At 37.4% G+C, this 25,771-nt stretch overlaps 1 protein-coding gene across 5 annotated transcripts in view; it reads right to left on the reverse strand.

Annotated features, from left to right (window-relative positions):
• The window catches only part of PFKP (phosphofructokinase, platelet), a 46,220-nt gene extending 21,419 nt beyond the window's left edge, over positions 1–24,801 (reverse strand). For 3 of the 5 annotated variants that reach the window (XR_008448868.1, XR_008448866.1, XM_054060676.1), the window contains exons 1-10: positions 24,422–24,756; positions 15,057–15,130; positions 8,915–8,992; positions 6,401–6,590; positions 3,718–3,883; positions 2,939–2,983; positions 2,725–2,833; positions 2,189–2,284; positions 692–784; positions 196–321 (exon numbers count right to left, since the gene is read on the reverse strand). Coding sequence is in view for 3 of the 5 variants with exons in the window: in XM_054060676.1 (XP_053916651.1) it covers positions 196–321; positions 692–784; positions 2,189–2,284; positions 2,725–2,833; positions 2,939–2,983; positions 3,718–3,883; positions 6,401–6,590; positions 8,915–8,992; positions 15,057–15,130; positions 24,422–24,506 (1,062 nt within the window). In the remaining 2 variants the exon portion in view is untranslated. Of the gene's footprint in view, positions 1–195; positions 322–691; positions 785–2,188; positions 2,285–2,724; positions 2,834–2,938; positions 2,984–3,717; positions 3,884–6,400; positions 6,591–8,914; positions 8,993–15,056; positions 15,131–24,421 lie in introns of all 5 variants that reach the window. The other 2 variants (XM_054060677.1, XM_054060678.1) reach the window with 2 other exon arrangements.
• Positions 24,802–25,771: the final 970 nt, after the last annotated feature.

Here is a 25,771-nt window from a genome sequence, read left to right on the forward strand (position 1 = left end):
TTAAATATACATATTTCTTGTGTATTGGTAGTTTGCAAATAACATGTCTAGAAAACACATGAAGTTCATTATTCCTAAATGTGGGAAACTGCTGCTCGCATTCCCATCAGTGTTTTAATAACAGAAAATTACTGTACACAGCAGTCTGTTGTAGCTAATGAATAATGATGAATTGGCTTTTTGCCAGAAACTCACCATCTGCACACACTCCATCAGAGGCAGACGGACAGCCTGGTTACCAGACAGTGACACGACACAGGCAGGGGTAGCCGGAGTAGCTTCTAAAAGGGCAAGCACAGCTTCTACACCCATACGACTTGCCTGAAAATACATAATATTTGAGTGTTCAAGCAAGCACTTAAAAGTAAAAGGCTTTTAGTCACAAAAATGGTCACAATTTCCCTGTAAATGAAGCTGAAACAAATTATACCTTGGTACACGAAAATGCTGCAGGCTGTTTAATATCATCAAATATGGAAAATGGTTCTTGCTGCTTTGTTTTTTAATCCTAATATAGATTCATTTACAAAGTACTTCATTATTCTAAATTTGAGCTATTCGGACTGTTGATTTCAGACAAAAACTGGATTTGTCAAGTTACTCAGGTAAAAAACTACTCCACTTCCAAATAAATAATCAAAATGTAGTTGTACTATGAGGTGCCATGAGTCATTATTTTAGGTTCACTCACCAAAATTCTGTCAAAAGCTGAAGGGGTTCCACCTCTTTGTACATGACCCAAGATAGTTACTCGGGTGTCAAAACCAAGACGCTGAACCACAAGCTGCACAGGATTTAAAAATACAGAGGTTTTATCACTATTTTATATATGTATATGTTAGGATTACTTTGCTTTATGCTGTATTGGAATAATAAAATTCTACATATACTATATATTAGTACATAAACAGTAATGAAAATATTGCAAAATTTAAGCCAGTCTTTAGTTCATTCGTAGTCTAGAACTAAACTCCAGGTTCCCAATCTAAAGATTACATCTAATAATGGCAAAACAGTGTCCTAGATTGCAACGATTTAGCTGCAGTTATAATGGCTTTATCATGCACAGTCCTCTACCTTGCAAAAACAGTTCTAAACGTTATAATTAGAATAACTGAAAGAAGTTCAATTACAGTGCTTTTCATTTGTTCATCTATGTCTAGAATTACAGATCCCAAAAGATTCAGTGTAAAACTTTAGCGTTTTAACCTTAATTGACAAGGCTTTTAAAACCAGCAGTAAAAAATATAATAACTGTTCAATTCATTCAGACTTTCTTTCCATTTCCTCCATTATATATCAGAGCTAGAGTTACCAAAAGATATGTTTTATTAATACACCTTAAGTGAGCATGTAAGTAATGGATACAATAAAGCAGAAAAAATAATTAGAACTTATTTACAAAATCTGCTGTCCCTGGTATGTTTGACCATTTTAATTGGCTGAAATTTGCAGCAAGCAAGCAATGTATCTTCCATAAATGCATTATAGCTATCTGCTCTACGTACACTTAACACTACTTCGTGCTAAATTATGCTTTGTAACAGTGTAATTCTTAATTAAGTCTCTAAGATTATTCTTGACAGCTACAGAAAACAAAACTTCATAGTCACAGGACAGATAAACCCCAGGTAAAGTCATAAATGTCATAGCTCCTTCGTGCCAATGACTATTTTTCAACTTATTTTCTTAAGGGATCCTTTCCAAGAAAAGCAGAATAATTTCGGCTCAAAAGTTTTCTTTATCTTAGACAGCAATGAAATTCTTGGCAAAACAACCGTTTTGAGAAAAGTGACAAGACTTTGCCCAAATTAGACTATTTTTTCACTGTCAGTGAAACAGACTATTATTAAAATTTTACAAAAAATATAAAGTAAAACAGGATTACAGTTACTGACTTAAGCTGACTTCAGCCTCTATCAATTAAGGCACCCATTAAGTAGGTAGTTTGAACTGTTGTCTTATTTTAGACAAAGAAAAGGTTCCAATTTACAGCCACTGAAATAACTCCTCCTTAAGGGGACTACAAATTCAGATAATAAAACTCAAATATAAAATACAACCAGTAGACTACATGACAAGTTACTTCATAGGAAGAGATTTACTTTACAGAAATGTTATTGTTAGTAACAAACCCCATCCTAAGAATAAAACAGAAAGTGCATAAAATAAGTATGTTGACACTTACATCCTTAACCTTCTCTGATGTTATAGGTTTGTTGTGGCAATCAATAGCTCCTTCAGCCACAATAATGATATTCAGCCTTTTCTTTCGTGCACGATTCTATAATAAAAATAAAAGTACATCCATATAATAAAAAAAAAAGAAATTTATAGCACTATTTTATAATCAATTGCCATTAATTAAGCTGCTAGGATTTCAGGAAGTATTTTTTATACTTGATCACTTCAGCATTCTTACACATTTTATCTTGACATACTTCTCTTCATTGATGAAGAAGTGAAATATCTTATATTACATTAATGAGGAAAGGTGCACATACTGCTCATACAAGAATAGTTTTGTGTAATCCCAAGAGTAGGTTGTGTAATTCTTCAAAGCAATTGTAAAATGCAGGAAAAGAACTCCTTAAGATCAAATACCACTATCTATGACATCAGAAGCAAAGCCTCGCTGAAACTCATGATCACATTTTTAAATCACTGTTTCCAAACAAACATCTGCAAAAATGTCAGGAAATCCCAAACACAGTAATTGATTACCTCTGACAGCTTAACACACATTGAATCTTCCCATCCTTCTTCTGGTGGGTATTCAGGAATAAATACCCAATCTGCACCACAGGCTAAGGCACTAACAAGGGCTAGATACCTAATAAACATAACAGATTATTAGACATTTATGGTTCAGTTTTCTTGATATTTGATAATTATATGTGTATGAGACACAAAATGCTGAAGACAGCTGAATACATACCCACAGTGTCTCCCCATAACCTCCAGAACAAATGTTCTCTGATGGCTGTAAAAATAAGAAAACAAATTAACTGAAATACACTAACTCAAAAATCCAGTGTAAATTCTTGAAATCAGAACCTGGTATCAGGAAACAGGCTGTGTTTACTGTGCTTACGAAACACAAAATTCATTAGCAAAACAGAAGGCTACACTAAACAGTGTATTTAAAATTACTTATCTTTAACACATAATTCATTTTTACTACTCCTTCATTCTAAAACACACAAGGGCAGTTAAAGAAGAGGTTAGCATTTACTAGAAATGTAAATGATGCAGACCCATACTTAAAAACTGTAATGATATAGCTGTAATAAAAAAGTTAATTTCTTAGATTTTACCTAGAGAAAGTTTATATACAAACACATGCTACAGTGTTCTGCTCTATGTATGTCTGGATCTTCTGTAGAAGAGTATGCCTAGGACAGATTAAAACTCATTTTTAAAATACAAGGCCCATCTCGAAAGCTGATGCGGCCTCTACTATTAGATGCATGAAATGCTGCCATGACAGGAATGATGGAAAAGCTGTTACTAGGAAAGAAAGATGCACTTGAAAGATGCAGCCAAAATTTAAAAGTGTGTTTATTCCCACTCTATAAATATTAGAAATACCAGTTACCTAATTCCTATTTAAAATTAACTTACACCCTCCACTGTTGTGTGGCAACAGGAAACTTAAGATTCAGAGTATAAACAACTGTTTATCTGTTATAGGTTACTACAATACACACAGTTTACCTTTGAGCAGTGGTCATGATGGCATCCACAACTTCAATGATTCTATGCAATGCTGAGTCAGTACCTATGGTCATATCAGTGCCACAGAAGTCATTGTCAATGGATCCAACCATTCCCACAATGTTAAGGTAAGCATATTTCTTAACAGCCTCTTCATCAATATTTCCTGTAAAGAATTATCCAGAGGAAGAACTGTCAGATTTATTTTTTTTTTAAATAAAACATTTTAGACATATTGCTTGGGTGCTCTATTTTATAAACTAAACATATCCAAACATTAAATTATGTTTGGATATTTTAGGTAACAAGGTTAGTCAAAACTACAAACAAAAGCAAATCAGACAACCAAACAAAAGATTCCTGCATAGAACACCTTACAAGAAAGAAGGAAACAAGAGCTTTTCAGTTCACTTCAAAATGTCAAGAGAATATCAAGTTTTGTAACCAGCCTTAAAATTGATGGTTTGGACTTAAATAACAGCAGTCCAATAGTAGTTTCAGTGTATAACAGGCAAGGAAGAGGTACAAAAATGCAAATTGGATGTGATTATGGACATATGTAAACAATCAAAAAAAACAGCATTAAACTTTTGAAAGCTTCTCTTCTGCAACACTGAAAGGCTCTGATTTCATGATTAATAAGCAAATAGAACAGAAAAGCTCCTGTTCTAAGTCTTAGTCTTTGCCTCCTAAGACATCAGTGACAATGCTGAATCATCCAAGAGTTCTAAATGATTTCAAGGATGAAATACCTTAGCTGCTCAAGTGCCTAAAACTACCTTAATATCTGTGGACAGAACAGTAGTAAATATAATGCCAAATTTTTAATATGGGATTCCAGAACTATATATCAGTGTGTTTAATATCTATGATAGATAAAATAGTAGAAACAATAATGAAAAATTAACTGATATGCATAAAGGTAAATCCAGCATTCTGAAGAAGAGTCAAAATGTTTTCTATGAACATATACCATGCATTACAAACCTTTTCTAGAGTTCCAAAGGTACTTAATAATCACATTAATAATCTTGTTGACATATTCTACTTAGATTTCCAAAAAGCCATTGACAAGGTCTGTCCCCAAAGGATTTTGAGGAAACTAAGTAGCCACAGCATAAGACAGAAGGCTTTTGCATAGAATAAATGTGAAACAGAGGATAAGAAGTACGAAACAGAGGGCAGTAGTAAATGCAATTTCTTGTATCTGAGGAAGGTATCCAATGGAGTTCTACAGGGATCTCCTGTAGAGATCTGGAGATCTACAGGGATCTGTGCTTTTCAACATACTCAGCAATAACCTAGAAAAGGGAATGAGTAGTAAAGTGACAAAATTTACTGATCAAACTGAATTATTTGGGTTCTAAAGGTGTAGGATGTCTGAGAAGAAATGAAGATGACTAGCAAGACACGGTGAGCAGTAAAATATCAGATGGAGATCCATGTAGATAAATGTAAACTAATACACATGAAATATGTACCTTAGCATCACAATCAAAATAATGCTATTGTCAGCATAATATCATAATGCTGTTTTCATTAATTAATCAGCTTCAATGCTCAACAGCAGTCAAAAAAAAATAAAAATATTAGAAAATATTAGGAAAAGCGTAGAGAACAAAACAAAGATCATTATACTACTGTGTAGATCCATGGTTTGCCCTCATCTTGAATACTGGGTGCAGTTGTGGTCCTCCCCACCTCAAAAAGGACATGGTAGAACTGGAAAAGGTTTAGAGAAGGGCAACAAAGATGATCAAAGGTATAGAATTTACATATAAGAAACAACTAAGCAAACTAGGAGTCTTCCATCTAGAAAAAGAGATGATGGAGAAATAAGATAGCTGCAAAATCTCAAGTGGCATGCAGAGAGGATGCAGGACTGATCATTCACTGTTTGTTCTAACACAACTGTTACAGGGCATTGAATGAAACTAGAAACCAGCAGAATCAAAATAAACAGAAGATTCTTCACAACCTTCATCATTCAGTGACACTGTAGAACTCCTTGCTACATAATGTTTTCAGCAAAAATCTGTATGCGTTCAAGGAGAAGTATACATTCATTGAAGAGAAATTCATTAAAGACTGCAAATAGAATCTGTTTCAGGAAGTCCTAAACACACAAATTAATGGAATCTCTCGAAGTATTTATATATTATAAACAACATTTAGCATCAACCCGCCATTATTTAGGCTCGTCCTGTTATTTCACCTTTTCCTATATTCTCCTGGATGCTATCAAAGACAGCTACTGGGCTGGATGCACTTCTAGCAACAGTCACCTAATGTTATGATCTTAAGCAAAAGCAACATACAGGTAGGAAAGCATTATAATTTATTAATAAGTACGTAGCTGCTTGTAGGAAAGGAAATACTGTCTCAGCTTAGATTGGAGGTCAAAGGGCTTTTCATGCAGAAGGTTCAAAGTTCCTAATGGGGGAGAATACCACATAGACAGTTGCCCAGTAACTTATTTCATCTTTTTAAACATATATGGTATATGATAGGATGTACAGAAATAAAAAACTACTTTATGAGTACATACTGCTTTATGAGCAACCATGTAATTTCCTAGAATGTATGCATTGGATTTTTGAGCTTAAGAAATATCCTCTAGATATAGTTTGTGTCTGTATAGTTAGGGTACATAACTTCACTGGAGATCAGACTAGAAATGTACCTTTCTGTGCCAGTTCTTCTAGAAGTCCACTCCATTCTTCACGGAACAGATTGGCACCGGTTAAGCTACCATCTCCACCAATCACACAAAGATTAGTGATTCCTCTCTGAACCAAGTTGTAGGCTGCCTGCAGGCGGCCCTCCCGAGTACGAAAGGATTTGCAGCGTGCACTACCAATAACCGTACCACCCTTAAAAGAAGAAGTGTAACAGTTTTTAATTTGTAATCCAGTATTTTACTGTACTTTTTAAGATGGATTCATGATGAGTGGTTATTTTGTAGCATATCCTCAATTTTTAATTTTACAGTCAGTAAAAAGCAATGAAAAACAGAATTATCAACTTGCGGGGAAGTTCTCAGAGGCAGATACACACACCAGAGTAAAGGGAAAAAACATTCAAAAATTACTGAAAGAGCTACTCTTGAGAGAAAATGTTAAATAATCTGGGATTAATTTCAGACAATTTTATGAAATTATCTAATTGTTACTTATATGTGATGACAATAGTAAAAGTGACATGATATTAGAGTAGTTAAGAATTTAGATGAAGCATGACATAATTCCCTCTAATATAATGAAATACAGAAACAATAACAAAAAAGATGTATCCCTAAAACTCAAAATTAGTATTTATTGTCATTCCACAGAATTATGGAAAGAACTGCATCCCTATTTAGTGCCTTATAGATCAGACTACTGTTAGATTCTGTGTTTTATTGATTTATCTGCTTTATTTATTAACATGATTTAAAGAAATTTCTTCAAAAATTGAAGTCATTATTTTAAATAAAGACTGAAGCACCTTGTCACTGAAAATTGCTGGGTATCTTCCTGAAAACAAGTTATTTACACATCTTCTGTGTTTACGTTGTCCAGTCACTCAAAAAACCTAAATTTGCCTTACTTACTGTCACACTGAAAAGAAAAAATAATTAAGACTGCAAAAATAATCTGGAGATTATTACCTTACACTTTTGAACTTCCTTCACTTAAACTTATAAAATACTTAAGCCAATCCAAACTTGAGCTTCAAATGTTTAGAGGTGGTATTGATACGATTTGCTCTATCAATAGGTACTTCAGCTCTCAAGCCAGCCCTAGGCACTACCTCCAATCTACATTGCAATACACAACAGCTGCTGGTGGAAGGAAAAAAAAAAAAAAAAAGGTGGAGTAGGAGCAATTTAGCTTTCACCACAGACAGAAAAGTGTAAGTATACATGTGGAGATGTTCTAAAACCAACAACAGGTCTAAAAAATATCAGGTCTAATGAGGTATTTTTGTAATTAAAAAAACATAGTTGACAGTGGAAAAAGAGACTATGTATCCAAAACTATGCACTACAATTTGTTCTGGTCAAAGAGAACAAAGGCTGGGCTGAAAAAACTTTTATCAAAAGAACTAACATATTCTTTTGAGTTCATCCTCAGCCTCACTGTCGGTCTGCTGAATTCCTAGCAATTAAGCTCAGAAGGTTGTTTTTCTTACAGTAAATATGCTATATACATGCATTGGAGGCCTACACCCTGCTCCCACCTATGCTCTTGTGTGGCTTGGGCATAGCATCTCAATTTTCTCTTAATCATAAGACATGCCAGAACGACGCTCTTAGTCATATTGTTTAGTTTTAGGTAGCCCTGAAAAGGAGCAGAGAGTTACAATGATCCTTACAGGTCCCCTCCAAGTTGATATATTTTATGATTCTATAATTACAGACTGTCAAGATAGATGGGGCATTAAAAAAAAAAACCACAAACAAAAAAACCCAATCATACATGGACAAAATATCTTACAGTATTGCAGGTTTGGTTTTAAAAAAAAATCATCTATTTTTCTCTCAACTAACTGCCTTATGTTTATTGTATTATCTTTACATAAAGCTCCAAAGAACCCACACAGCATTTGGAGAAAATTTTCAGAAACCTTAGCAAGAACTAAGGCCTCTTCACCAAACATAGCATCTGCTCTGGAAGAGGTAATAACATTGCCATGCTGAGAACTGTAAGGAGATCCAGATGGCCACCTTGCAGAATGTTGCAATATAAACGTACAGACAAAGCCATTGGCATTATAAGAGCTCTGGAGAACTGTAGTGCAATTACATCCATTACTACAATTCTAAATCCACTTACACAGGAAGCCAACAGGGTTTCGTAAGAAAACTCTTGCCTTACAAAACACAGTCGTTTCATATTTTAGTCCTATAATACCTTAACTAAATATAGGCTTGTCGATATGGCTTTAGGAGGCTAATGACATATAATGTTAAAATGTAGGACAAAGGTTTTAAAGATTATTTCTGTGCACCAAATACAAGACCACACAGAGATCTTTAGGAAGTTTCAAACAGCCATATTGTAGAAATCAGGATCTGCTAAAAGCAGCATGTGCTGGTCACTTTGTCATCACAAAATGTGAATCTGTAACTACAGCTGTTTGCCTGTATCTAGAATTTTGGTTCCCTGTTTAAAAAGAGAGCGGCTGGATCCCACTCCCATCCCCTAAAACTTACCACTTGCAGGATACTTGAAACACTTTCCCATGAAACTTCTACAATATTATCACCTCCATCAACCATTCCCTGGTAACCCTGAAAGAGAAAAAGTATTTCCTAAGTATGATATGAAAAACTGTAACATTTCCACTGCAGTAATACTCACCTGGTGTATTTTAATGCAACTAAAAATAAAAAAAAAACTTAGTTTAAATGGAACAACATTCAAGCAGGTATCACATTAGGGGTAAAAAGCCAAGCAAACCTCCTCCTAAATGATCAGTTAGTTCAAAAGACAACTTCAAGATAAATTAATACTTGACACAGAATACACAGCATATGAGCTAGAGTGGCGAAGCATTTCTCCTTCTTTAGGAATATCCAGTTCTTTTTGAAAAACTGTAAAGACCGAAGAACTCTGAAAAGCATTATAAAATGTGCTTAGAAAAAAAAATTGTAAGACACTGTGCACTGTTTCATAAGTTAAGAAAAAATCAGGTCACATAATATTTATTCTTTTTTTTGGATGCAGTTACACAATAAACAAGCAAAAGAATTTTAGTAAGAAGATACAGATTCATTTAAGAAATCCTTAACACCTTAACTCAAATGGTCTTCAGAAACCAACGCATGCCGTACTGTATAAAGAACTACACTTAGCTAAGAGAAGGAAAACCATCCAGTGAGCAGCTGGAGGGTTTTGTCATGCCTGGCTTTATTAACTCCGCACAAATACTAGCAGAAAGGTAACGACAATTACAGATTCTTATTCATTAGGTGATATTGTGAACACTGCTTAAAAAAAAAAAAAAATACAGCCAAGTTCTAACCTGGAAAAAAACAACTGGCATTACCATTCAGTTTGTTGATGTTTACTCGAATCCAAAGGGGGGGGGGGAGGAACCAAACAAAAAACATGCTAGGTTTAAGAAAACAAAACAAAACACTAAACAAAAATAAACATGGTAATGTTTATGTCTCCATTTTTAGATTATGTGTACATAGAGATAATCGCTCTGAGGAATAATTAGTTAACTTTTCTTCTGTATGCAGTTCTTGCAAGATTGTACGTCTTCAGTTTTAGAATTCTCAATAATAAATCAGGTGGAACTAGAAATAGGAGTTTAAAAGACAGCAAAACTGACATTATAAACTGGAGACTTAACTTGGGTATGATCCAGAGTTTAAGTAGATTGTATCCAGTAAGCAGTAAATTGGAAATGTACCAAGCCTACACCAGCTCAAAAATCCATATATGTTTAATGAGTTCTATATGATACTTGGAGTCCCTCACAGGCATGATAGGGTAAGAACATAAAGATAAGCTGGACTCAGTGAAATTATAAGTTACCCAAATTAAGCTTTCCAAGCTGAAAGCATAGAAGTTTCTGCTCAGTGAGACTCGACTAATGAATTTACATATAAGATAATCAAATAATAGGAAAGAAACAGCTAGATGGAAAGTGACCTATGTCTCCCTTGTGTTGTACAACAGATCGTCTCAATATTTTGTGCACTTTCCAATAAATGTGGTACGTATATAATGTAGACACATACTGTCTTGTATACTAATGTATACAGATAACGACTTGAGGCTAAAACATTACCTGCACAATTCCTTCAAAATTAGACCAAGTTGGAAAAGAAATAATGGTTAATCTACATATCAATTTCTTAAAAAAGTTCTTTCCCAGATAAGTGTAAAGGTCGTCAGACAGAAACTTTCCACTGAGTCCCACTGTGCCTGAAGGCTAATAAATAAGTAAATTCACTGATTACAGACTTGCTAGTTTGTTGGCTTTTTGGGTTTTTTTTTTTTTCAAAGTGAAGAATATCACAAGGTAAGGACAGGGAGCTTTTTGAACAGGCCTGATCCATTTGAGCTGCTACATCAGCTTTTCCTAACTCAGTTCTGCTTGCCAAGTATAAGTAAACTAGGTATGAACAATGTAGCTGCAATTTCCACCTTGGTCTTCCATATCATTAAGAGATACAAAAGCCATAGATTCAAAACAGCTTTCTAGAAATCTATAGGGAAAAAGATTATTAATCTTAATTGAAGTATTCATAATTATAATGATTTACATATACCATTTTACTTATTTAAGCACTGATGCTAACTTGGGGACCAGACAATCCATTTTAAAGGTGGAATTTAATTTGAAATACTTTATCAAATAGTTCAACAATGTTACAGCTCTCTGTTACTGAAAATTAATGGTAGATGGGAATAAAATAATAAAAAGAGGGTGGGAACCTGTCAATTTACATTTAAAAATATATATATTAGATTATAAAAATAGCAGCTTGGGTACTAAGATCCTAAAACTATGCGGCAAAAATGGAAAAAAAGTAAACTGTCAGAATACAGTAAGCTCTATACTTGAAAATCAACCCCATTTTATGCTTATTCCTTTCTCTACCCAAAATCTGAATATTCAAAGATGAACAAGAAGAAATCTCTGCAGCTCAAACGTTCACAGGGTACATACACATACACTGTAACTCCTGCAGAGAGTGGCAGACAGCAAACCTTGCTTCAAGTCTTAACTCTAAAAACAAAAGCTTTCAACAAAGAACAACCAATCTTCTGCTATGTTACATGCAAGACGTTTTGGGCTTTAACAGTTATTTAAGTTTACTTAGTAAGCCTTTTTTTAGCTATTGCTCAACAACGTAAAAAACTAGCATCACTGAGTGCACAAACCACCACACAGAAGACAGGAAGTTTTCCTCACAGAAATCCGTGACTCCCGTACCATTGCATTTCCAATGATGGCCTCTTGAGAAAAAGACTCTTAATCAAGATGAAGAATCTAAAAGTTCCATAGCTTAGTAGTAAGAGCACGCATCCACTGGGAACTATGTGCTTCAGTCCTGGAAAAAGGGCAGGTTATTTGTATAAATATTTAAGACCTCCGTTTCTAAAATGAAATGCCATGAGAGGCATCATTTGTTCTTCTCACACTAAATTAAAAAAATCTTAAAAAAACCCAAACCCCAAAAACTTAAACCACTTCTGACTCATCAAAAAAATTTAAACTAGCCGTCTAAAGCAGCCTAGTACTTTTACATGCACTTTCATCTCCTGAATTTTCATAGCATGAGTGAAGTAAATCCACGGGTATTCAAATTTTAATTCAGACTAGGGCAATTTTGAGGAATGTGGTGCTAGTCAGTAAGGATGGTTATATACATACTGTTTATATATTAAAATTAGATACTAAAAGAAGTTAACATGAATAAAATACGACTCTAGGGCAATTGTATAGAAAAAGCACTGTTTCCAGAAAACAATACCAAAATTTTCAAATGTGCTTATTTAAATGAATTAAGGGACACATTTTTTTTATTATTTTGTAGTTATAAATTCTAGGTTTCATGTAAACTGCTATAATTCTATATAAATTCAATAAATTATAGGTTTGATATAAAACTATTTTATAGTTTTAATTTTCACATTAGGGTGGGTTTTTTTTTTTCCTTTTGGGAACTAATGTTATGTCCAAACAACCCACAAATTCCGATATCTAATAGTTTCTTTATTTATGATTTGGTAAACCCAACTTAAAAAAGAAAATGACTAGAAAATGACTAGAAAATGACTTACATCTAGTTCATTCCCAAATTTTATTTATTATTCTTAGTAATCTCTCACTCATCACAAAAAGGAAGCAAAAATGGAGTTAGGAAACAAAAAAAAAAAAGTTATTGTTGGATTTATAATATGGAACTAATTTTGGCCACAGGTGAAGAAGCTAGATGATTTTACAGTGGAAAAAAAAAAAAAATTTCTGACAGAGGAAGTTACAGGAGAAAAAGAGTGTACAACAACTACACCAAAGTAGGCCTGAAAAAACTGAGACCTTTAATTTCATTTTTTTGGCCCCAGATAACAAAATCGATTTTGCCTGTTGGGTGTTGCCACTTCAGGTTTTCTTCACTTTTTCAGAGCAGCTTCAGTATGAGTATGAATTGACATTCACATATGTATTTCTAGCTAAAATACCTACTAAAAAATGTAGGCTAAATATATACTGTTCTCATTGCTTAACACACTGAAGCCTGCATTTGATAAAGTGTAATGCAGAAGGACCTTTTTGAAATTATTAAATAACTCCAAATATATATAAAAATAGGTCTCCTATGCATATCTCGTGTAAAGGTTTGTAATAGGGATTGTTAGTGACAAGTCCAGCCCTAGGATCTTTTACCTTCCTCTACCTTATCATCTGCATCCGTTTCCTTTTTTCAAAGTGCTGAAATTCAATAGTTGTTTCATTTCAAAGCTTGCAACAGTTTTTTCTCTGTAATATTCACTGTGAAAGAAAACTGACTTCATATTTTAATTGATACGCAGTCAAAAGACAAAAAAACAGCTTAGTATTCAGGTACTTCCTGAAATATAACAGACTAATCTAGAAGCAAAGATCTCTTTCAGAGGTATCCCCATACTTACAGTGAAATGTGCATTCTTCTACCAGACTACACTTTACAATGAAGACAGAATGACAATATATTATGGAAACACATTGACTTGATTTTCACAATCGATTTTTATTCAGAAATATCTATGACTTCACACTGGCAAACTCTAGCAATTAAGAGAGCAACATGAGAATTTCAGTAATGAAATTTTGCTAAATTCATAAAAACAACATGAATTTCAGCATTTTGGAAATTTATCATGGAATACACCCTAAGACACAAATGGTTTTTAAAAGGTGACAAAAGTAAACATACTCTATGACAAACTAAAAAAATGGTAATTCTTAAGTTATGCACAAATTAAAAAAAAAGAAAATTATATCCAAGTTCTGGCCTTTAAAGAGAGACAAAACCTCCTCCTCATTTCCACAAAAGTGTCTGACCCATTTCAGAAAGCCTGCAAATCCGTTGGAGGAGTTCTAAAGATTGGCCACGTAATTAGCAAACAACAAGTATTCAGAGCTACTTGCTGTACACCATAGTACAAAAGAATTTCGGAGCACAGTGCTCTGCTTATTTGCATTTCAATGTACTTCGCATCTCTTCAGTAAATGAACTATAAAAAATAAACAGACACAGAAAGAAAATAGATAAATAGCTACCTTTTAAAGCTTAACTGTGTATTTTGCATGCGCAAAACTAAACTCAAAGTACTCTCCTAGCACTTCTATGAGTTCTAATACTCCCTATTTTTATATTAAACATTAAAATTACATTTTGCTTTGAATATTACATACTATGTTTTGCCTCTTATCAAATGCTTATTATGTTTTGTAATCAGCTCAGACTTCTACAGAGTTGTACAGGAATTCTGGTGTGAATAGAATGATTTTTTGCTAAATATATTTACTGCATTGTTTAATCTGCAAATTTTATAAAAACTTGAAGTGTCCCTCAGGCAGAAGTCTAACTATAGCATTATCTTCCAGCAAGACATACGCAGAAAGTATTATTTTGGCATTTACATTAAACTTGTCTCATTTTTCATATCAAATATGAAGTTACATATTTGTTACAGAAGTTAACAACCTTCATGCACATGCAATCATAAGCTTTAACTACAGAATTCTGATATCTGTACACACTATTGACAGCACGAGTTTTTTGGTGGGATGTTTTTGTTTGTTGCCTGGGTTTTTTTCAGTTACAACTTTCTACCTATAAGCCAGGAAAAATGGCACCAGTCTGAGAGTACTCTTGATCAAAACCAAGTGGTGTAATCCATGAAATGAGGGCGACGGCACATCCTTATCATACCCTAGGAAAACGGACTGGGGGCAAGTCAATGGCTTAAGAATAAGTAGTTTAACTAAGTTTAGGAAGGTATTTATAAAGCACAATATTCAAGGTCAAACATCTAACAAGTACACAAATACATAGCTTGCTACTAGATGACAACCATCCCTGATTTTCTCAGTATTTTCAAGCTTCTGGTAGCACACGAAGAATTCCACACATCTAATAAATTACTTTCAAATGAAATAGCTTTAGCATATACCTTGTGGAAAGTATTTGCCACAAAAATAAAAAAATATGAACTAAAACATTGATACAATGAAAGGGAATGACATCTAGAGTATTTCTTAAATTATACGAGTCACTGTCCATGAGGTTTCCACAAAAACTCAAGTATAGCCAAAAGAGAAATACAGAATTAATTAAAAAAACTAACCTCATAAACAAAATACACTTTGGCTTTTACATAGATTCCCATGCGTACCACTGCACGCACAGCAGCATTCATACCTGGGAAGAAAAAACAAAACCACATTGTTAGAGGTCGTTCAGTATTTTTTGTATACTACAAATTTTCAGTGTCTTAAAAAAAAAAAACAAACCACAAAAACAAACATTAATTAATTCCTGAAGACAATTATCAGCATCTATTAAAACAAATTTACTTAATGATAGTGCAATCAGCTCATGAAGGGTGCAGAACTACTTACTTTTGTTACAATATTTATGTGGATGTCAGTAAGTGTGTCAATCAGGGATTAACTTGCTGTTGATTGAAATACATTGTTGCAGAAGTAATAGCTACTAAACCAGCAATAGAAAGTGAATTCATTTCACAATACTGCTAAGTTTTCTATTTGAAATGTAAAATATTCTGCCAGTTAAAACTTAGATTCTTCCCGAACTTTCCAAATCAACACAGGTGCATAGACACTATCCTGTAGGGACCACAGCCAAAGCTGACATGGACAGGTGCCCACTTAAAAAACAGAGGAAGCAATAAATTAGCACAAGAAATGCTGCATGAATTCATTTGGTAGAAAATTGCCTAAACACAACTTTGCCTCCCAGAACTGCCAGCTCACATTGGAATTCCCTGGTCACAGTCATCTGACAAATTATACTACTGTAAAATTTTCCATTAACATCCAACGGTCACACTTAGCCTCTGGAGCAACAGTGTAAGTTCCACTGATGCCCCCGCACCAGCCAAATGAATTTCTGTTATAATCCATCCAATTCAGGTACTCTGTTACCTTACTCATTATTCAGGAATTTCCCAAAAGTATTAAACTAATTGCTTCCATACCACTTAAACAGACAGAAGAGATTATGCAAAGTATGAGGACAGCAGAAGTAGTCAGTCTACACTGAAAGAAACAGCCTCTGCACACCAGATGAAAAGGAATGCCAGAAACATGAGAATTCAAAATACTGGGCACCAATTTTTCACATCTGTTGCACTTAGTATCAGAACAAAGTAGTAGGTCAGCTCTGCTGTTGAACACAGGCGTTAAGTGTTCACCTATCTGACAACATAAGGTGGTAACTACAATACACAAACCAATAAGTTAACTACAATACACAAACCAATAACACAGTAAGCCATAAAGATCTATTCCTACAGTATCTACCATTATCGGAAAAAATACTGAGATATTAAAACTCAGCCATCTGAATAAAGAATGAGACTGAGGTTTTCTCAAAGGTTTATTACTTCGTAATTTATCAGAAATTCCCTGAAGTTGCCTGATGTGAAATAAAATAATGAAGTTTGCCAAAATCAAAAATTGCTTTGTTGTTTGTAAAAAATGTCACAATCTTAAAATAAGAATCACAGTAACCGTGTTTTCACATCAGTTCTGCATTAGGAAATAACAGCATGAATTCATTCAGCCAAGAGTCAGCCTTGTGGCAGAGCTGGAAAAAGTTCTCAAATGCCAAGACAGCTAAAAGCACAGCTTTGGACGATGGACTGGATAATGCCAAAGAAAAGCAGAGAATCTCATCTGATAGGCTGTACCGAGAAGAAAGTTAGCATGCTAACCCTCAGATAAAAACAGATATACTACACAGAGCGCAGTTATCTCCTCAGTGAAACAGTTTACCTAAGAAAATTAACATTGCCACCACCACCAGATGGAAAGTGGAAACAACGAACTTTATAAAACCGACAGTCCTTCACAGCACTGCCTTCTTCCTCAAACAGGGAGGACATAAGCAAAAACTACTGCTTTCATCAAAGTCCACAGCTTGCCTCTATTAATGCACAGCACGTAGTAGTTCGGGTTTTGGGGTTTTTATTGGGAGGGAAGAGTGTCACTGCTTGTTTGTTTGTTAAGGGAGTTTTTTAGAGCCAAGAACAACTTTTTATATTATCCATTTGGCTGCAGAATTCTAGAACAGCAGCTGGAAGGTTCATTTTCTGAAAGGAAAAAGTTCATCCTCACCAGGTGAAATGGGGGATGATGTGGTTGAGAGCAGCCCTGCGGAGAAGGACTTGGCGGTGCTGATTGATGAGAAGCTTGACATAACCAGTAATGCGCGATTGCAGCCCAGAAGGCCAACCGTATCCTGGGCTGCGTCAAAAGAAGTGCAGTCAGCAGGCTGAAAGAGGTGATTCTGCCCCTCTATTCTGCTCTTGCGAGACCCCACCTGGAGTACTGTGTCCAATTCTGGAATCATCAACATAAGGATATGGAACTGCTGGAATGGGCCCAGAGGAGGGCTACAAAGATCATCAGAGACCTGGAGCACCTCCCATACGAGGAAAGGCTGAGAGAGTTGGGCTTATTCAAGCTGGAGAAGAGAAGGCTCTGAGGAGACTATATTAAGACATTCTAGTACCCAAAGGGAGTGTGCAAGAAAGCCGAGGAGGGACTTTTTACAAAAAAGGCATGCAGTGAAAGGATGAGGGCGAATGACTATAAATTGGAGAGGGGAAAGATTTAGACTAGACATTAGGAGGAAATTCTACACAATGAAGGTAGTGAGACACTGGAACACATTGCCCAGCGAAGTTGTGGATGCCCCATCCCTGGAAGTAGTCAAGGCCAGGCTGGATTGGGCCTCAGCAGCCTGATCTTCTGGGAGATGTCCCTGCCCATAGCAGTGGGGTTGGAACTAGATGATCTTTAAGGTCCTTTCCAACTCAAACTATTCTATGAGTCTATGACACTCAGAACTGAAATTCAGCTTTGTCACCCTCTCTCATGTGGCACACGAGAAGAAACACTAAGATTGTTTCAGGTATCCAATACACGTTCAGTTACAAAAACTCTACAGTCCCATTCAGCAGTAGTATCTGCATTCCAAATATCCAATTAAAATAAAGACATTTGTGATCCAAGCAGGCTAAAGCAGAAAAATTTTGCCAGCAAAATTAAATATATAATAAAATACAAATGCATTAAATATAAACATTTACCTCTCTACTAAAGATAGATACTTTTATCTGTTTCTTGCTCATATTTCTGCTCTATTGGTCATGTATCCTAGCTTTTTACCTTTAGCACGTACCTCTCTTAATCAGTGTACTTTAAAGAAGAGTAGTTACTCTGCTGTCATTACAAATTCTCCAGATCTGCCGTACCTTCATTATGTATAAATTACCCTACAATTATGGATTTGCTTAATGTTCATACTCCTTCTAAAACAGAGTAAAACCCAAGCATTTATTTCTCAAAATGATACATACATTCATTCTTTCCATGTGAATTTATTCATAATAGAGCCACACACTTTCTTAGTGAACATCTTGCAATTTCCATGTGTCTTACATGAGAAATTGGTATAAATATAATTAACTTGCTGCAAGAAAGAACAAAAGCCCAGGGGGGAGAGGGCGGGGAAGGGGGAACCAACAAAAAAACCTCTCACAAATTAAAGACAGGAAGCATCTTCTCAGCACCACCACTGTAACTTTGTAAGCTTATGCAACATATTTTATTATTATTTGGAAGCACATACTCTCTCTTTATACAGAAAAAGGACTTAGGTGTTCATTGGCAAGTTCCTAAGGAAGTGGCTAATATTTCAGAAGGGCTGAGACTGAAGGATTTTATAATTTGATTTCTATAAAATACAGGTAAAATATTGAAGCTTTAGTCTTTCACATGTTGGCTATCTAAATCCGAATACACTGCTTGCAGCGATTCCAGTATGTAAATATAATTTCACAAAGTCTCTGTAGAACTTGTCTAACAAAATGTTGCTATATTTGATTATTTGTGGAGTCTTAAAATACTATTTGTGAATTACCATAATAACTACGAAATGTAATTATATGCTCATTACTGAAAAAGATTTACCAAGTTAACTATGGATTTAGTCCTGAATAATAAATACAGCCTGATAAACGTATAGGATTAGAATAGCAGCTTCAAAAGAAAGCCACGAGTAAAACCAGTACTTTTTTGATAACCTAAGAACTATTTCAAATCTTTCTGAATTACCACTTGCTTATGCATTAGTCTTTGACAGGGGAAAAGATTTATTTTGCTCTTTTGAACTCAGTAAAGATTAAGTAATCTGCAACTACTTACACGGCTTTACATCATGTCTGAAATCAATTTAAGAGTTGATAATTTACTGTCCTGCTTGATATCGTCAATTGTCTTTGAAATTTTCATAGCAGGGTTACAAACAGTACTGCAGAAATCCTTACGTCATTTTAAAGGCATTCCCTTCCCCCAAAACAGTATTCCACTCTCATGCCTACATCCTGTTCCATATACACATGCACCACCCCAACAAAGGAGATGGAGTAAAACCAAAACACTATCTTGTGTTTAAGCCAAGTTTTCCTCACATTAGTAAGCTAGACAGGCCTTTAAATAAATAACTTTAACACTAACCATATAAAAGAAAAATCAAAACTACACATCTTGGATAAGCACCAAGAAATACTTAAGTACCATCAATTTTAAAGATAAACATTGGCTTTAATCCAGCTTAATGACAATGCATATGTTTAAGTAGTACCCTGAATAAAGATCCAGACTTAAGAAAAAAACTAAGGAAAATGCCTAAATATTACCAACCAGAAAGATTTTATTTAAATGGATAAATCAGTAATGATGTAAGAGACAATAATCATCAAAAGGGATGAGAAGAAGCAAACAAAGGACTGAACAAATCACTAAGAAAACAATTTAAGTTTGTTCCATTTACATTTAGTTAAATAACAGATTTTATTGCATAGAATCACAATAATGATTCTATATATCCAAAGAAAACACTACAAATTTTTTCTAAACACTAACACTGTATTAGGTCAGAACATTCTACTACATAAATATATACAATAGTGTAACATTTGGACTACATATGTATCTCTTTCAAAATTAAAAAAGCTCTTAAGAGACTAGTTTCAATTATACAATCCAGTAATTAAGGGGCTAGAATTCAAAAATTCCTTGTGACTGTCTTCAAATTACATAAGAGCTAATAAATGAACTCTAATGTGGACAACATAAAAGGAATGGGGCTCTTGATGGGGGGGATGTTGTGGATTTTGAGGGGGATGTTAATTCATTTTATTTTGTTTGTTCAGTGGTAAAATTTCTTTTTCCACTGTATGCAACCAGGATAATATCAGCACATCTGCACTACCATACTAAATGTGTTTTATGATGTTCTTTGGAGGCCTGTAACACTTTAAGAGTAGAAATACGTAGATCTTTGCTTCCACAGTCATAGTCTGTGGTATTCCAAAACTCCGGAATCCAAGAGCCTATAGGGTTATTTTAACCTTTTTCTAAGCTCAATATTTGCTGAAGGAGTGGAGTTTTTTTATTTTTTCAGTGACAAATTTTCGTCTTCCAATGTAAGTCACCAGGACAAGAGTCTACGCTTCTGCATTAAATATGCCCTGAAATGTTGGGAAGGTTGTAATGCTTCAAATGTAGGTATGTACATCTTCACTTCAGCAGTGAGGGTTTAGGATATTACAGGCCATTAATATATAATCCATACATCCATTATATTTGCTGTTCCACAACAACAAATCTTTGAGTTTATCCCACAAATAATGCAGTCACATTCAAAAACAAGAGTCTTGAGCCAGTAAATTAGGCAAAAGCTTAAAGCAGCTGCAAACGCATCATTCTCAACAGTACAGAATCACCTTCAGAAGCTTTCAAATAATGTTGTTCCTGCTGCTGAGGCATATCTATCAGGGCCCTAGAAGAAGCAGTCTGAGTGGAGGTTGTAAGAACTTCAGTGACCTACGGCAGCCAAAATTGTCTGTGGCAGTCACTGGCAACCAGTGTAAAATGCAACCAGTGTATTCCATGACCTAAAGCAGACCACAGCCAAAGACTCACACGAAGTGAAGACAGAACATGACTTAAACCCCATTCATTTGTCCATCTTCCTGAGCTGCAACCACAACAATTCAGAAATACTCCAGAAACTGAACTAACACTTAAATTCGAGAATCATTTGACAAAATATCTTTACCCTCTCAAGATGCCTGTGATTACAGATGAAGAATATTTTTTTATTTTAGTTCACAATTTGACAGCTGGCTAGCTGAAGTGATGGACTGCCAAGTTTGGTACTTATATAGACTAAGTGTACAAAATAAATCTTTTTCTTGTGAAATAAATCACTGATGAATTCTTTAACTCCAAACAGAAGAAGACATCTGGGCTAAAAATATCATGACTAAAATCCATAATATTTCCAGTAAGATATATATATACACATTCTGTAGTCTTTACTATTCCACAGGTAGTAAAAAGGACAAAGAAAAAAAAAAAAAAAAAAAAAAAAAACAACAAACTTGCAAGGAAATACCATAAATATGGGGAAATAATTTAAAACTTAACATGTCCTATAAATAGAAAGGCTTGCATAACTTACATAATGCTACTTCTAAATTATTAAAAAGTACAATAGTAGCAAAGGCAGTAACTTTAAAATAATCTCAAGTAGATTTTGTTCAAGGCTAGTATTTACATCCCAATTTAAATCAATGCACCTACTGATATAAAGATTACATGTTTACTGCAACACTAATGTGTGTTCTTTCCACTCAATTTCCCGTGAGTTTAGTTTGCATCACAGATACTCTGAACATTTCTAGTGCCTAACAAAATAAAAAAAAAAAAAAGAATTCAAACCAGGAGACTGGAACTCTTTTCTTCATATTAGTACTTTTGCTTCACCTGCAGTTTGCTTGAATATGTATTTTTAAACAGCTCTGCAGTAATAGCAGCATGTTTCCTTCTACTTACACCTCACAATTTCACTTCTCTCGCCTATTCACCCTGCAGAGCGCAAATGACCTTGACAGGGCATGACTCATCCTGTCCCTTGTTTAACTCCTAATCTAGTATGCAAACAGACTTGAGGTTGCATATTTTACACATCTCCACTGCTACCAAGATAGTAAGGATTATAAGCCTCAACCGTGTTGTGTGATTCTGTTGAAATGACCAAGTTCTAAAATGTTTTGGGTTATTTTTTCTTGTTCTTCTAAGGTATGACAAGGCTGCCTACAAAATTACTTGGAAGGCATCCAGTTTACTTTGTTTGGTCTTTGTGACATCCTCACTCCAGACAGCAACTTTCACAGGCAATTACTTTTTATTCCTCCATGTAAATATGCTGCAGTTGCAATCTGCCAGATAATAAAGCCTAGACGTTACCCATGAACTCTCTGAGTCCTTTAATTCACAGTGGCAAGTGCAGATTAATACTTTATAGAGAGATACATCTGCTGCTGCATTATATAATCTCCAGCCACGCGGAAGGAAGGAACAGGGCTCAGCTTCTTGCTGATCACACCACTGCTCCAGGCAATGCCCTGTCACACTTTAAAATGGCGATTTAGCGACCAGAGCATTAAAACAGAGTCCTTGATTCACAGCCCCTCCCAGAGTCATTTAGCAGTGGAACTGATGACACCGAGAGCGAACTGTGGATAAAACTTTAACAACCATAACCCCAACGAGGAGCAAAAGAGAAGCCATTTGCGGTCTTCAACTTGCATTTTCTCTGCACCTGTAACAACCGATTGGTATCAAACGCCTTCCACCTCTGATTAGAAAGAGTTTCTGATAATCCCAGGTAAAGCCGGGGGCTCCCGTTATTCCTGCGGGCGGCGGGAGGATGCTTCTCCCCGCGCAGATGACGCAAAGAGGCGGAATCTGCAGCGACTGGCAGCGGATCACGTACACACCGGCGGCGGGGAGGGAGCACGGCGGCACTGGTCCAGCCGAGCCACTGCAGCCACTGCGAGCCACCTCCCCGGCAAGGACCCGCCGAGGAGAGGCTGCTGCCCGCTCCCGGGGCAAGCGGACACATCGCCCCAGCCGCTCTGCGGGCTGCTCCTCTGGGCAAAGCTGGGGGAACCGGTCACGGAACACCCGAGCCCAGACAAACACCAGGGAGGGACTTCTTTTCCCCTCCTCTATTCCCTTCCGAAACGCGAACACGAGTGCCGTCTTTTCTTTAAGTGAAAGTACTTTCGAGACATTCTCGGCAAAAAAAAATATAAAACAATCGTAATTTAAGGGAAGGAGCTAAAAGCAATCGTCAGTAATTAACTCTCCTGGCAAAAGTGGAGCACGAGTACTCTAAGGCAGCACGGAGCACTGCATATTCGAAATCTTAACTAACTGAAACTTCGAACTATGAAAATATGTGAGATGTTCTGGTAGAAAAGGGGAAAAGAAAGCGTAAGAAAACATGACTTCATGACTATACTGCCATCAAGCCTCTTTTCTTTCCCCTCCTTCTTAACATCTATAGGTCTTTTGTTCGCCTCGTCCTATGTGAGGACTCCCTCTACACTTACGAGATGTAAGGAGGTGAAACACGTTTCCAAAGTACTCCAGCGGGGCTGGAGAGTAAACTACCATCTGAGCTTTCCAAATCATGGGTAGGAACACCGAAGCGGTGCCAAAATGAAGCGAAAAGCAGACGAGGCGAGGGCTGGCAGAGCCCCAGCATAGCAGCCAGCCTCCCACCCGCCATGCAAAGCAGCACGACCTCCTCTCCCACTCACATTAGCCACCCGCTCTCCCTCCTCTCCCCACCATCTCCCGAGGAAGCGAAGACATTTTGCTGGTGAAAGTTACTGGAGCATTCCTACCCTCTTCCCTGCCAAGGCAGGCTCAGAGGAAACGCGATGAGAAAGGGAGGAGGAAGGATAAGGGTGTGTTGGCAGATCAGGAGCCCAGGCCACGCCGAAATCGTTGATCTTGATGCCGTGAAAACCCAAACTCAATATTATCAATACCGATTATTTGATTATTAAGCAGGTATTCCTTCAATAAACGGAGCCGGGGTACTATTCTTATTATTGCTTCAGCTAATTAATTCCCTTAACATAACGATTTATTCCTTCCTTCTATTTTTTAATGATTTTTAAAAAAGAGACAGCGCTAAGGTCATGGCGGAGAGGGGAATCCGACAAGATGCTCACGGTAATCGTGGGCACCGTGGCTGTACGTGCACAGCGGATGTCCGGGAGGCTGCTGTTCTATTTAAGTTTCTCACGTTTGTTGAAATACCAGCAAAGACTTTCCTCCCCCTTAAGTTAAATGATTTCAGGGAGCATATGTTTAATATCGAATGTGTATTGGGACGTGTTCCTGAACATCGCAGGGGGGTGGAACTAGATGATCTTTAAGGTCCTTTCCAAGCTTATGAAAGCCGTTCTATGACTCGATGATCCAAGAGGTCTTTCCCAACCTGGTGGTTCCCTGGGAAGGAAGGCATCCCGGCCTCCCCCCTCCCCGCCGCCTCCATCTGCTTCTGCCGGCGGCTTCTCCCGTAGGGAGCGCCTACCTTGGGCATCGCCGCCGCTGGTCAGCACGCCGATGGCCTTCCCGGTGCCCGAGAGGTTCTCGAAGAACTTGGGCTGGTGATCCATGGCGGACGGAGGGAGCGAGGCGCTGCGGGAGCCCCCGGCCGCACCGCGGGTCGGGTCCTCGGCCTCGGCGGGAGAGGAGCCCGGCGAGAGCTCTGCAGAGCTTCTGCAGAGAGAACAGCGAGAGAAAGGGGCGGCGGCGTGAAAAAAAAACCCGGGGGAAACAGGGAAAAAAAACACGAGGAAAGAGCGAACAGCCACCACTCTCACATCGCCGCCGCCTCCTCTGCCCGCGCCGTGCCCAGCCCGCGCCCCCCTCCCCCCACAGACGCGTCTGACGGGCGGGCGCGGGGGCCAATGGGAGGCGCGGGGGGGGCTGCAGGGAGGGGCCGGGCGGGGGCGGGGCCGCAGGTGGGGGCGGGGCGGGCAGCCTGGCGCGGGGGGCGGGGCGGGGTGGGGGTTCGCCGCGTTACCGGCACCGCGTGAGCCTGGGGCCGGGGGAGCTGCCGCCGCCCTGCTCACCGCCCGGGCCGGGCGGGGCGAGGCGGCTCGAGGACTCGTCTCGGTGAGGAGTTAACTTTGCCGGTCGATGAGTAGCTCGACATGACCCGACAATGTGCGCTCTCAGCCCAGAAGGCCAACCGTGTCCTGGGCTGCATCAAAAGAAGCGTGGCCAGCAGCGCGAGGGAGGGGATGCTGCCCCTCTATTCCTCTCTTGTGAGACCCCACCTGGAATACTGTGCCCAGTTCTGGAATCCTCAACGTAAGAAGGATATGGAGCTGTTGGAACGGGTCCAGAGGAGGGCTACAAAGATGATCAGAGGACAGGTTGAGAGAGCTGGGGCTTGTTCAGCCTGGAGAAGAGAAGGCTCCGGGGAGACCTTACAGCCACCTTCCAGTACCTGAAGGGGCTACAAGAAAGCTGGGGAGGAACTGTTTACAAAAGATTGTAGTGACAGGACTAGGGGCAATGGGCATAAACTGGAGAGGGGCAGATTTAGACTGGACATAAGGAGGAATTTCTTCACAATGAGGGTGGTGAGGCACTGGCACATATTGCCAAGGGAAATTGTGGTTGCTCCTTCCCTGGAGGTGTTTGAGGCCAGGCTGGATGGGGCCTTGGGCAGCCTGATCTTGTGGGATGTCCTTGCCCATGGCAGGGAGGGTGAAACTGGATGATCTTTAAGGTCCCTTCCAACTCTATTCTATGAATCCTATTGATCATAGCAATGTCTGTAGTCAAACAGCTTAAGACCCTGGGTTTTGTGTTAAATCTAGCAAATAAAGCTGCATTATTCCATAGACAGTTCTTTGTGGTGCTTCGCATA

Source organism: Cuculus canorus, chromosome 2 (assembly GCF_017976375.1).
Source record: "Cuculus canorus isolate bCucCan1 chromosome 2, bCucCan1.pri, whole genome shotgun sequence".
Taxonomy (NCBI): Eukaryota; Metazoa; Chordata; class Aves; order Cuculiformes; family Cuculidae; genus Cuculus; species Cuculus canorus.